Source organism: Solea senegalensis, linkage group LG5 (assembly GCF_019176455.1).
Source record: "Solea senegalensis isolate Sse05_10M linkage group LG5, IFAPA_SoseM_1, whole genome shotgun sequence".
Classification (NCBI taxonomy): domain Eukaryota; kingdom Metazoa; phylum Chordata; class Actinopteri; order Pleuronectiformes; family Soleidae; genus Solea; species Solea senegalensis.
The window spans coordinates 355,001-368,918 of NC_058025.1; the positions used below are offsets into that span (position 1 = coordinate 355,001).

The window sequence follows — 13,918 nt, forward strand, 5'->3', positions numbered from 1 at the left end:
CGGTCTTCTGCCTCATGACATCATCATGACATCATCATCACCGCCACCATCATCATCATCATCGTCACCATCATCGTCACCACCACCACCATCATCGTCATCATCGTCACCTCCACCCTCATCATCGTCACCACCATCATCCTCATCATCACCATCACCATAGTCACCACCATCATCATCATCACCACCCTCATCATCATCACCACCATCATCCTCATCATCACCATCACCATAGTCACCACCATCATCATCATCACCACCATCATCATCATCACCATCATCATCATCATCACCATCACCACCACCATCATCATCATCACCACCATCATCACCATCATCATCATCACCATCACCATCATAGTCATCACCATCATCATCACCACCATCACCATAGTCACCACCATCATCATCATCACCACCATCATCATCATCATCATCATCACCATCATCATCATCATCACCATCACCATAGTCACCACCATCATCATCATCACCACCATCATCATCATCACCATCATCATCACCACCATCATCATCATCACCACCATCATCACCACCACCATCATCACCACCATCATCATCATCACCATCATCATCATCACCACCATCATCATCATCACCATCATCATCACCACCATCATCATCATCATCACCATCATCATCATCACCATCATCATCACCACCATCATCATCATCTTCATATTTTTGACTCCTCGACCTCCATCTTGACTCTGCCTAGTTTTTCAGACACAAAATGGCCGACGCTCACTTCACTTCTGTAGCTCAGTGTGCGATCCTTTCTACGAAAAAAAGACTGCGTCAAAATCCCGTCTCTGCTGCTGCCGTCGACGTCCTCTCTTTTTTTTCTTGATTCTTTTATTATCATCATTATTTTTATTATTATCTCATATTTTCTTTTATCGTCACTTTTCCGATGAATTTAGCGTAAAAATAGACGTATTTAGCTTGTGTGGTCGTGAAGAACGCGGCAAATGAAACTTTTCCAAGTGCAATTAAACGTCTCGTCTTCGCGCTCCGTCTTTGCGCTAAAAATGAAAACGGGATTTTCACGCCTTACCGCCGTTCGCCGTTTTCAGCGTTTCTTTCGCACTGAGCTGCGACAGCTGCAGATTTCACGTCGCATTTTCTTCACGTTTTTCAAAACAAATCAAAGTTTGTTTTATTTCAGTTTGGACGTCGATATTTTTCGTCTCTGCAACTGCGAACTTTTGCCTTAATGTTCACACACACACGTTTTTTTTATCATCATTATTTTACTCTGTAATAACGTATTATTGTTATTATTATAATTATTGTTACACTACTGATGTTGAACCACTGTAGTGTTTTTAAACGTGTGCGTGCGACACTGGTCGTCCCTTCGACTCCGCCCCCTCCATCGTCTTTCTACTGTGTGCCTATCATGAGACATGAGAATGGGGAATTGTGGGAAATATCGTTATATTTTTGGTGCTATCGTTCTGTGATGCTTTGAATATGATGCCTGTATTTTTTTGGTGCCTTTTTTTTAATAATTAAAGATTTTAAAAAATTCAAACTGTCATTTTACTTTATTTTTTAAAACTTTATTTTTCTTTACATTTATGGATTTAGAGTCATAAAATCTGTGGAATTAATAAATGATCATCATTTTATTATTTATTTTATTTGTATTTAAAAAATATTTTAAATGCAAATATATTTTTAAAAGTCATCTTTGTCATTTTTTAAATTCAAAAACAATTTATTTATTTATTAAACCTCATTTTAAAGATGTCGTCATATAAACTCACCCTAAAATGAAATGAAATAATCATCAGAATCTTCTTTTTTAATCCTAATTTCATGTCATTCATTATAATCCTGCAGATGTTTGAAATTTAAATTTGAAAAAGGTTGTTTTTGTTCACATGAACTCAATGAAAAGTGAAAAGCACTTTATTAGGTACAGAAAAGCACTTTATTATTTATTTATATTATGTTATTTACTCACTTTATTAAAGTGAGTTTTTACAGATGAAAATCTTCTCTGGGTGAAAGTGCCATGTTGAGGTCAAAGGCCACGAGAGAATAACTCGACTGGTTTAACCGAAACTCACGGCGGCCGAGGAATGAAGATTTTTCTTTAGGGCTCAACCTGTCTCACACCTGTCTCACACCTGCAGGTTAGTTAAAGAAAAACTAAATGTACTTAATAAGTGTCATTTATGTATGAATGAGTTTCAACAAAGGAAAGAAAAACACAAATGAACACGACCACACCCTCAAACACTGTTTTCTATCTGAATTTGTCTCGTTTGTCTTACAATTAAAATACAAGATAAGATGAGTTCATTAAAGTCACGTTAAGTAAGATAAGAAACGTTTTAAGATAAAAGTTAAGATAAGGTAAAGTAGGGCAGTCAATTGTATTAAATGTCATATTTTTATGAAGGTCAGTTTAACGAGCCGTCCCTGAAGGCAACACCTACCTGTGCACAGGGGGCGTGGCCAGGTGACTTTGGCAGGTGTTTCCAGTTAAACCTGAGACTCACACTCACACACACACACACACACACACACAGAGAGATCAGCAGCAGCAGCAGCAGCAGGAACATCTTCAAACGTCAGGTGATTCTTTTCATCTTCACTTTATTTCCATTGTTTTTGTTTGTTTTGACAGGATTTTACATTTTATTTCACGTGTTTAAAAGTGAAAAAAAGAAGTCAAAGATGGCGACAAGGTTTAAAGGGACAGTTCAGCCAGTTTGTGGCTGTTCAGTGACAACATGGCCGCCAGACATGACGTGTGTGTGTGTGTGTGTGTGTGTGTTAAATATTTAGATGAAGATAAACTTTATTTTCAGTCTCTTGTTCATGTTGTCATGACAACAGCTGAAATAAAGTGTGATTTGTTTGTTTCCAGGGAAACGTGTCGTCATCATGTTGTCGTTGTGGGTAAGAAAAAAAACCCCATTGTTCTTTTAGCGTTTTAAATAAAGTTTGATTTATTTCAAATGAGAATGTAAATGTTTTTCAGGACAATCTGGAAGATCTGCTGGATTCTGACTGTCCTGAAAATCAGGTTTCAGAGCGGGTTTTAAGGACTTTAAGACTTTTATATGGTGAAGGGTTAAAGGGTTTTAACTGCTCTTAAGGCTTTTACTCTTGTATTTAAGGGTTTTCTTTTTTAAGGGTTAATCGTTTGTTTGTTAAAGGCAGGAACGGTCATTCATCACGGAGAATTTGATCCGAAACAAGACGCTCAGACTCTGAAGGAAGCCATGGACGGGATCGGTACACGCACGACCGCGTACACGCGCGCGCATCTTACGCCGCACGCACACACACGCACGCACGCACGCACACATATTGTTGTTTGTTGACTTGTTTTTGTTTATTCTTCAGGAACTAAAGAAGATATTCTGATCGACATTTTGACTCACAGAGACAACGCTGAGCGTCAGCTGATCCGCAAAGCTTATCAGGACGCCACAGGCAATGTGAGGACTCTCTGTCTCTGTCTATGTGTGTCTGTGTCTGTCTCTCTGTCTCTGTGTCTGTCTCTCTGTCTATGTGTGTCTGTCGCTCTCTGTGTGTCTGTCTCTGTGTCTGTCTCTCTGTCTCTGTGTCTGTGTGTGTGTCTGTCTGTCTCTGTCTGTGTCTCTCTCTCTGTGTGTGTGTGTGTCTCTGTCTGTCTCTGTGTGTCTGTCTCTGTGTGTCTGTCTCTCTGTGTCTGTCTCTGTCTGTCTGTCTGTGTGTGTGTGTGTGTCTCTGTCTGTCTCTGTGTGTCTGTCTCTGTGTGTCTGTCTCTCTGTGTCTGTGTGTGTCTCTGTGTGTCTGTCTCTGTGTCTGTCTCTCTGTCTGTCTCTGTGTCTGTCTCTGTGTGTGTGTGTGTGTGTCTCTGTGTGTCTGTCTCTGTGTATCTCTCTGTCTCTGTGTGTCTGTCTCTCTGTGTCTGTCTGTCTCTGTGTCTGTCTCTGTGTGTGTGTGTGTGTCTCTGTGTGTCTGTCTCTGTGTGTCTGTCTCTCTGTCTGTCTCTCTGTGTCTGTCTCTCTGTCTCTGTGTGTTCAATCAGATCTTCAGATCGAAAACGAAATATTTTCACTTAGTAAAGGTTAAAAAAAAAAAACCTTTACTAGGTGAAAACATTTAGTTAAGTGAAGTTTGTGTCCTCGTGTCCTCTCAGGATCTGGTGGACGACCTTCAGAGTGAGACCCGCGGTGACTTTGAGGACCTGGTGGTGGCGCTGGTGAGAACTCCAGCAGAGTTTGACTGTCATGAAGTGATGGACGCCATCAAGGTCACTTTCATTTCATTTTACACTTAACTAAGGGAAGGAGTTTAAGGGCTTTTGATTTTTTACACTTAAGGGGTTTCCATAGTTTTTTAAGGGTTTTTACTGTTTTTAATGGTGTGCTTTTTTACAGTTTGAGGGTGTTGTTTACTTTTCTAAGACTTTTTAATATTTGACTTCCTGTTGTCTTCTTGTCTTCTTCACAGGGAGCCGGGACCAAAGACAGCGTCCTCATTGAGATCTTTGCGTCCAGAACCAACCAAGAGATCAAAGCTCTGAACGACGTCCACCTCAAAGGTCTAACGTCAATAAAGTTTGGTCCTCGTCCATGAGTTTGTCTTAAATGTTGGACGTCTTCTTGTCTCTGCAGAGAAAGAATATTTGCTGATTCGAGACCTGAGGGACGAACTGAACGGAGACATTCGTAAAGCGATGCTGCTCCTGGTGGAGGTTTGTGGTCATTACATCAGAATCTTTCAACGTTCTTGTTTTAATCTGCAGATTAAACTCATGTTCTAATCTGGGATTTACATTTTCCCTTAAAGAATACAAAGTGTTTTTGTTTCAGGGAGAAAGAGACGAGAGCGCGGACGTGAACGAACAAGAGGCCGTCCAAGACGCTGAGGTCACTTCCTGTTCTTATTAAAGAACTTTAAACAAATACAATCGTTACGTTATTTTAATTATGATATAATCTCTGTCTGTCTGTCTGTCTGTCTGTCTGTCTGTCTGTCTGTGTCTCACAGGCGATGTACCAGGCCGGAGAGGATAAGTGGGGAACAGATGAATCCACGTTCATCGAGATTCTCTGCAAGAAAAGTTTCCCTCAAATCAGACGAAGTTTGTTTTCAGTCCTTTATTGATCAGTGATCAGTTTATTGATCAGTTTGTTGATCAGTGATCAGTTTGTTGATCAGTGATCAGTTTGTTGATCAGTTTGTTGATCAGTGATCAGTTTGTTGATCAGTGATCAGTTTATGATCAGTGATCAGTTTATTGATTTTGTTGATCAGTGATCAGTTTGTTGATCAGTGATCAGTTTGTTGATCAGTGATCAGTTTGTTGATCAGTGATCAGTTTATTGATCAGTTTGTTGATCAGTGATCGGATCAGTGATCAGTTGATCAGTTTGTTGATCAGTGATCAGTTTGTTGATCGTGATCAGTTTGTTGATCATCAGTGATTTTGTTGATCAGTGATCAGTTTATTGATCAGTTTGTTGATCAGTGATCAGTTTATTGATCAGTGATCAGTTTATTGATCAGTTTGTTGATCAGTGATCAGTTTGTTGATCAGTGATCAGTTTGTTGATCAGTTTGTTGATCAGTGATCAGTTTGTTGATCAGTGATCAGTTTATTGATCAGTTTGTTGATCAGTGATCAGTTTATTGATCAGTGATCAGTTTGTTGATGTGTGATTTGAAAGATTTTCATAAAGTCTTTTTTTTTTTTCAGCTCTTGTCAAGTATAAGAACATCAGCGAGAAAAGTCTGCAGAAAAGCATCGAGTCAGAAATGTCCGGAGAACTGGAGGAGCTGATGGTCGCCATCGGTAATTCATCAATACTTCACTTAGTTCTGATTGTTAGTTTAATTTGTTGATCAGTGTTTGTCAAACATGGAAATGATGACGATCTGTTTAAGATATTTATTTTATTCATGTTCATGTCAGTGAGATCACACATCATCTCAGTGTAGTTCACACAATACACATAACCCAAAGGGAAGGCGGGACAAGCAAAAGCTTATCTAGTCCCGCCCCCATTACCCACACAATACATATATTCATCGTACAATACGTCATTTTTCTTTTTCTTAGGACATTTTGACAAAAACATGTTTGTTGTACACGTGTCCATGATACTCTGTCCTGAGAGACAGTTGTACACGTGTCCATGATACTCTGTCCTTAAAGACAGTTGTACACGTGTCCATGATACTCTGTCCTGAGAGACAGTTGTACACGTGTCCATGATACTCTGTCCTGAGAGACAGTTGTACACGTGTCCATGATACTCTGTCCTGAGAGACAGCTGTACACGTGTCCATGATACTCTGTCCTGAGAGACAGTCTCCACTTGTCTGACATGTTCAACGTCCCAAAATGATCCAATCAATAGAGGTCAATTCATCAGGTTAACTATAACTTGGATGGTGTGAGAGTCCTTTTGTGTTTGTTTGTTTGTTTGTTTGTTTGTTTTTTCTTTCTTGAACAATGGCACTACTTTTGCCACTTTCATTTTGGTGGGAAATGTCCCTGTCTGAAATTATACATATTCCCATTTAAGAAGCTGAAAAATCGTTTTGAATTCATTTAATAATTTAAAAAAAGCTGAATGATTGTCTGTGGACAAAGTTTTCTTTTAATATTTCTTGTAAAAGTGTTTGTTTAAATGTCGTCTGCAGTCAAGTGTGTGAAGAGCAGACCCGCTTACTTTGCAGAGCGACTCCACGACAGCATGGAGGTAAAGAATCACACCTGTTTTTCATCTTTTTAAACACCTGACCATGTGACCCGTTTGTTTGTTTGTTTGTTGTCGTTGTTTGTTGGTTTGTTGTCATTGTTTGTTTGTTGTCGTTGTTTTTGTTGTTTGTTTGTTGTCGTTGTTTTTGTTGTCATTGTTTTTGTTGTCATTGTTTTTGTTTGTTTGGTCGTTTGTTTGTCATTGTTTGTTGTCATTCTTGTTGTCATTGTTTTTGTTGTTGTCATTGTTTTTGTTGTTTGTTTGGTCGTTTGTTTGTTTGTTGTCGTTGTTTTTGTTTGTTGTTGTCGTTTGTTGTCGTTGTTGTTGTCATGTTTGTTTGTTATTGTTTTTGTTGTTGTCATTGTTGTGTTTGTTTCTATTGTTGTTGTCGTTGACAGGGCAGTGGAACCTGTGAGGCGACCGTCTGTCGCATCATGGTCAGTCGCTCTGAGATCGACCTTAAAAACATCAAAGCCGAGTATAAGAAACTGTACAAGCGCTCGCTGCTGTCTGACATTGAGGTGAGGCCACGCCCACTCTGCACCTGTGTTTGATTAAAGCTGCAGTAGGCGACACACACACACACACACACACACACACACACACAAATCCTGACTTCCTCCTGTCGTCATTGTGGTTTTCAGAAAGATTTGTCGGGACACGTCGGCGACTGTTTGAAGGCGATCTGTGGACCGGACGACGACTGACCTTTGACCCTTGATCAGCAGTCTGAGGGCGAAGCCTGTGTCTTCACAGGGAAATAAATAATAATGATTTTAAACATGAAAACAGATATCATGAACATTATTAAACGACTAAAACATTTACATGAAGACAAAGCTTTTATTTTGTGGATTTAAAGTGTCCGTAAACGTATACTTCCTGTTTTGTGTGTTCCACTTCCTGTGGGGAGGTCATCTTTTACAGACATGTTCAGGATGAGTCTGAGGTCTCACATATCAAGTTTCAGGTGGATACAACAATCCCTGTTAGAGCAGAATCAAAAAGTTTAAGTATAGTTCTGTCTGCCGTTACCGGGGGGCGCTGTTTTTAAAATGGAATATTTTGACATAGGCGGCTTCAGGGTCGGACTATCAGCAATCCTAGCAGGTTAAGTTCAGATTGGACCGGGATTGGAAAAGTTGGTTGGGATCAGACCTTCCATCGCAAAGTTAAAAGAGTTTTGTTGTCTGTTGTGAAAAATGTGAATTTGCGCCAACTTTGGCGCCCCCTATCTTGTACGCCATGCGACATTTTAAAAAACTTTCAGCAGCTTCAGCTCGTCAACTTGTCCACAGTGACCGCACCAAGTTTGAAGGTGATCGCCCAAAAGCTGTAGGAGTTGTTAGTTCAAATACCAAATGTCATATTGTCTGCCGTCACCAGGGGTCGCCGGACTGGTTTTTTTTGTCGCAGAAATCCGACTTTGCATCGTCGCCATGGCAACACCGTTAAACGTTGTGCCATCATATTCAGCACGCACCATCTACCATGTGTTTTGAGTCTTCCCACCTATTTTGAGGTTGATACGGTAATCTCTGTAAAAGTTACTTTTTTTGTTTATTTTTTGCCACCACCAGGAGGTGCTGTTTTCAAACTTGACAGTTTTTGCATAGGCATCTCCAGCAATGGCCCGTCATCGATCATCGCAAATTTTGGTTGAGATTGGCCCTTCCATTACGAAGGTATAAGAGTTTCGTTGTGTGTTGTGAGAACTTTGCCGGCGGGCGTGTTTGATCACGCGTGGGACACTAGAGGGCGACAAGTGCTTTTTTTTTCAATTCAATGAAACTTTATCGATCACTTAAATGTTATGAGAACTGTGTGCTGTTGTAAAACCTCACCAAAAGGAACGCAGTAACGCAGCGTTTGCTAACGGAAACAACGCGTTACATTATTAGTTACTGAGTAAAGTAACGGCGTTACTAATAACCAGTGGGGATTTTGGTGTGTAATCCAGAAATATTACTCACACACCTTCACAACAAACACACAGTAGCCAGTGAGAGACACAACAGTGCAGCTGAATGATGTCATCACACAAAGTAATATGTAATATGCAGACGCAACAGGACATAATGATCTAGATCTAGCAAAACAGAAATAAACAAAAACTAAAAGACAGATGAAGGAGCTGAAAGGAAGATGGATTTACAGTATCTAAAAAAAAGTGGGAGTGGCTAGGCGCACAGAAAGAAGCAGGAAAGAGGAAAATATAATATGGAGGATCAGATTTGGTCAGACAGGATTAAACAACACATTATTTCTCATCAATAAAGTCAATACAGACAGATGTGATCACTGTGGGCAGGAGGAATCCATTCATCATGTCACAACACAACGTCACAACACAACGCCACAACACAACGCCACAACACAACGTCAAACACAACGCGCGCACAACACAACGCCAACGCCACACAAACAACAACGCCACAACGCCACAACAACGCGCACAACACAAACACAACAACACAACGTGCCACAACACAACGCACAACACAACACACACGCAACAACAACACAACACAACACAACAACAAACACAACGCCACAACACAAACGCACAACAACACAACAACAAACGCCAAACACAACGCAACACAACACAACAACGCACACACAACGCACAACACAACGCACAACACAACGCCACAACCACAACACAACGCACAACGTCACAAACAAACAAACAACAACGCACAACACAACCACAACAACACACGCACACAACGCCACACAACCAAACACAACACAACACAACGCCACAACACAACCACAACACAACACAACGTCACAACACAACATCACAACACAACGCCACAACGCCACAACACAACATCACAACACAAGGCATGTGAAACACAGGGAAACGTGCCCTCTATAAAACAAATGTGTCAAATTTAGCATGATAATCTCCATATTAGCAACAATACAGAAATCACACAAGCGCACATCACAGAAGGGCAGACACGCCCTTAAATACTTAACCTGCCGTGTCAGGGTAAAATATAAAAATAAAAACTTAAAACATACATTTTTTGTAATTATAAAATGAAAAGGCAAATAAAATAAATAGCAGGTATTTAATAAATTACAGTACTGAACTAAAATATACTGAAGTAACTGACCCTGTTACATATGCATATATGGGTGGTTGTTTTTTTGTGTTTTGTATTATCTATCTATCTATCTATCTATATATATGTATATATATAGATAGATAGATATGTATATCTATCTATATATATATGTATGTATATATGTATATATATATAATTCTGACTTATTTTATTATTTTTACTTTGAAGTAATGGTTCAGTTTGATCAACATTTCGATCCACACTCCATACCAGATGGTGGCGCTAATGTCGTTTGCCAACCGCCGTAAAAGCTCAGAGAAGAAGACACCACGCGCCTGCTCGTCCTCACGCAGGTGTTTTTCAGTCAGCTGATGAGCGCTGATTGCTTCTTCCTCCTCCTCTTATTTAATCTTCCTCCTCCTCACATTCCCGTGATGTCACTTTGAAGAGAAGCTGCACGAGCCGTGGAACGAAAAAGTGTTCCGGGAGGAGGGAACTTGTGGCGGTGACGCGCCAACCGCCGTAAAAGCTCATAAAACAACGCGGGAAGTTTAAACATAGAAGAGAGAAAAAAGAAAACTCCCGCGGTGTGACGTCAGACGCCGAGAAGGTGGCCGCGTGCATCAGCTCCTGTGTTGGACCTGGTCCAGAATGGTGAGTTCTCTTAATGAGGACTCGCACTTAGACCTGCTCAAGTCTGCCTTAGTTATTTGCTCAATTTCAGCTTCATTTTAAGCTGAGTTTGTAAAATATAACATAACAATAATAATAATAATAATAATAATGATAATAATAATGATAATAATTCTTATTACAGCAGTTAAATCATTGGTTTAAATGGGGCTGCAACTCATTTCTATTTTCATTAACCTGTGATTTATTTTCATGTTTGGGCCATGAAATGTTAAATGTGGTTCACTGTTTGTAAATTCAGTTCTATTCTTAAATGAGAGCAAAGAAATGAGGAAATGTTCACATTTAACAAAATAAAAACAATCTGAAACTCAAACACTTGATTAGAGTTTCAGATTTAATTAACACTCCATTATTAAAATAGACAAGAGAAGACTAAAATCAAACTAAAATGGCTGCTGTGCCACTCATGAGTTTTTCACTGGACGGATGGATGGACGGACGGACGGATGGATGGATGGATAGCTTTATTAATCCCTTGTCATGGTAGCAGCGGTACAAATGAATCTAAAATAGAATACACTCACGATCCAAAAACAAAAAGAAGAAATTCAGAAGTTAAATGAAAATGAAATGAAATGAAATTAAAAACAGTGCAATACACAATGAGCCAAAACAGTACTACACACTATATATAATAAGATTATAGTGGATTTTAAGGTATTTGCGGGTAGATTATTTCTGTTTGATGATTGGATGTTGCTGTGATGCATTGTGGGTTACGAATGGTTTCCTGTGCCGTTCTTTAAGGCTTGAGAGACTTATTTGTTTTTTTTATGTTAAATGTTTAAAACACAAACTTTTTTTGTGTTAAAGGAACAACCTGCTTCCTGCTCACGGACACCGGGTCGGAACCGCCATAGACAAGAGCCTGAGGTGAGTGACACCTTAATAATATAATTTACTGCATCTTTGAAAATGTTATGTATTTAACTGATTCAACTGCAATATATTACATTACATGTCATTTAGCAGACGCTAAACATATATGTGTGTGTGTATATATATATATGTATATATATATATACATATACATATATATATATATATATATATACACATATACATATATATGTATATGTATGTATATATATGTATATATGTATGTGTATATATATATATATATCATATTAAGTTAATCACACATGTATAATATAAGTTGTTTGTGTGTTGCACTTAAAAGACATCCCTTAAATCTTAATCAACTTTATTCTCCATCACTTGTGATTATGTTCATGTCTTTGTTTCACTGTTAGAATAGAGTGTTTATATCTCAGGCTGGGTGTAGCATGTGTGTGTAGCGTGTGTGTAGCGTGTGTGTAGCGTGTCTGTAGCGTGTCTGTAGTGTGTGTGTGTAGCGTGTGTGTAGCGTGTGTGTACCTCATACAAACACCTGACCTAGTTATTTCACACCTGTAACAGTATGAACTTGAACATGGTCAAGGCTGGAGACTGGACTCACACATTGTTTTGTTTGTTTTTCCCGCAGATTGATCGTCATGAAGATCGTCAAAGAGTAGGTGTGATGATTTCATTGTGGGTGGCCGCTGTGTCCCCACTCTTTCTTGGCCGCTGAGCCTACATCTCTCTGCACTGTCCAACATGGCCACGTTCTTTCTATTCTCCTGCTTTCCATCTGTCAGATAGCTGAGGGTTGGACATGGAGCATACGCCACAGGTTGGTTTTGTATGTTCTGGTCCACTTTGTTGGGTGATTGTCTGATCTGGTCCTTGTTGGTTATGTTTTTGTGGAACTGCTGAACGAGTGATTTGAAAGAATGAGGTGATTGATGGAGTGTTTGAGATTCTCTCTCTAAATGAATGGGTTGTGTGTGACTGAGATGCCGTGATTGAATAGTTAAGATGGTGTGAGAATGTGATTATGTTCAGCAGTTCACATTAAAGTAGATCCGGTGTCTTGAAGGGTTTAGATGCTTGATAAGTTATAATGCACTAACATTTCCTTTTTAGGTCCGTCTACAAAGGGTGAGTCCATATTTTTTTATGTCTTCTCTGGGGGGGGGCTACCTTCTTGCCCTCCATGTGTGCTAGGGTTTGCAGAGTAGGGGAATAAACAAAAGAAAACTTGTGTCTTGTGTTTTTTTGTAAGTGAAGGTACTTAGGTGTCGGCAACTGACTTCCTGGTCTGGCTGCTCACAGCTAACTACTGAGTTTACGTGCAAAGGCAAGAACACGCCTCTCTATGGAGGCGTTTTCTTGCCCATAACCACTTTTTCTTTCCAACTGTTACGCAGGCCGCGGGCCATCGCTGTTCCGGCCGCCGTGTCGATCTGTCCTGGCCCTCCTTGTGCCTTTCCTCACAATATCAGGAAAAAACAATATCAACTTGAACTATAGTGATGTTGGAGGACCAGATCTTAAATGAGGTTTAAATGGATGTTGGTGTACAGTTAAAACTAGATGGTAGGAATAAAGTTACGCTCTGTCACAAGGTTTAGACTTCTTGGCCGCTGTGCCTTTTTTTTCTTTCTCTCTTCCAACGTGGCCATTAATCTACCGTTAGCCCTAGAGCGTTAAAGTAGATCCTGGTGATCTACAAATATAGTCCCTGGCTTTGGATGGCAGCCCTGCCATAGCCTTTGTATGGCCAATATGTCCTTTAATGCAAGTAGGCCATGATCGCTAACTGTGCCCGCGCCTTCGTGACATACTTGTGTTCTTGTACGTCTGGCCTTGCGCGTATAGTCACTTTACATAGGCCAACATGGGTGCCCTCCGCGTCCATGCACAGTAAGTGAACTAACCTGTACTTTTCTTCTAGCATCAATCAAGAGGAGCACCGACATCTCTGCATGTCCACCTTAATTAGATTGCGTTTTAGTTACAGAAAATTTCAAATGTTAAGTAGTTTTTCTCTCTTGGCCGCCGTGCCGTGTGTGTGTGTGTGTGTGTGTGACTGTGTGTGACTGTGTGTGTGACTGTGTGTGTGTGTGTGTGACTGTGTGTGTGTGTGTGTGTGTGTGTGACCGTGTGCGTGTGACTGTGTGTGTGTGCGTGTGACTGTGTGTGTGTGTGTGTGTGTGTGACCGTGTGCGTGTGAGTGTGTGTGACTGTGTGTGTGTGTGTGACTGTGTGTGTGTGTGTGTGCGTGTGACGTGTGTGCGTGTGACTGTGTGTGTGCGTGCGTGTGTGACTGTATGCAGGTGTGTGTGTGTGTGTGTCGCGTGTGTGTGCGTGTGACTGTGTGTGTGTGTGACTGTGTGTGTGTGACTGTGTGTGCGTGTGACTGTGTGTGTGGTGTGACTGTGTGACTGCGTGTGTGACTGTGCGTGTGTGTGTGTGTGACTGTGTGTGTGACCGTGTGTGTGTGTGGCCGCGTGTGTGACCGTGTGTGTGTGACCTTTGGACCAAGACTAACACTCCAGTAGACTTTACTGCACC

General features: G+C 40.4%; 2 protein-coding genes and 1 long non-coding RNA gene across 4 annotated transcripts in view; all 3 read left to right on the forward strand.

Annotated features, from left to right (window-relative positions):
• Window positions 1-64, forward strand: part of fras1 (Fraser extracellular matrix complex subunit 1) — a 22,013-nt gene extending 21,949 nt beyond the window's left edge. Inside the window, exon 34 of the mRNA XM_044025917.1 lies at window positions 1-64. This exon is cut by the window's left edge and continues 943 nt beyond it. The gene's annotated coding sequence lies outside the window, so the exon portion shown is untranslated.
• A 2,503-nt stretch (window positions 65-2,567) lies between these two features.
• anxa3a (annexin A3a) lies at window positions 2,568-7,529 on the forward strand. Of its 2 annotated transcripts, XM_044025396.1 has the most exons (14): window positions 2,568-2,610; window positions 2,906-2,937; window positions 3,020-3,064; window positions 3,198-3,276; window positions 3,388-3,482; window positions 4,169-4,282; window positions 4,483-4,573; window positions 4,647-4,726; window positions 4,845-4,901; window positions 5,023-5,116; window positions 5,732-5,827; window positions 6,682-6,740; window positions 7,139-7,261; window positions 7,385-7,529. In XM_044025396.1, exons 2-14 carry the CDS (start codon window positions 2,923-2,925, stop codon window positions 7,445-7,447), a joined length of 1,011 nt encoding a protein of 336 aa, XP_043881331.1. In that variant the 5' UTR covers window positions 2,568-2,610; window positions 2,906-2,922; the 3' UTR covers window positions 7,448-7,529. The 2 variants fall into 2 exon arrangements, with proteins under 2 accessions (XP_043881331.1, XP_043881328.1); XM_044025393.1 differs by lacking the exon at window positions 2,568-2,610 and having other exon boundaries at window positions 3,020-3,104.
• A 2,627-nt stretch (window positions 7,530-10,156) lies between these two features.
• LOC122769943 lies at window positions 10,157-12,103 on the forward strand. Its single transcript, XR_006360482.1, has 3 exons — window positions 10,157-10,477; window positions 11,333-11,392; window positions 12,006-12,103. It is a non-coding gene; the product is annotated as an uncharacterized LOC122769943 (long non-coding RNA).
• Window positions 12,104-13,918: the final 1,815 nt, after the last annotated feature.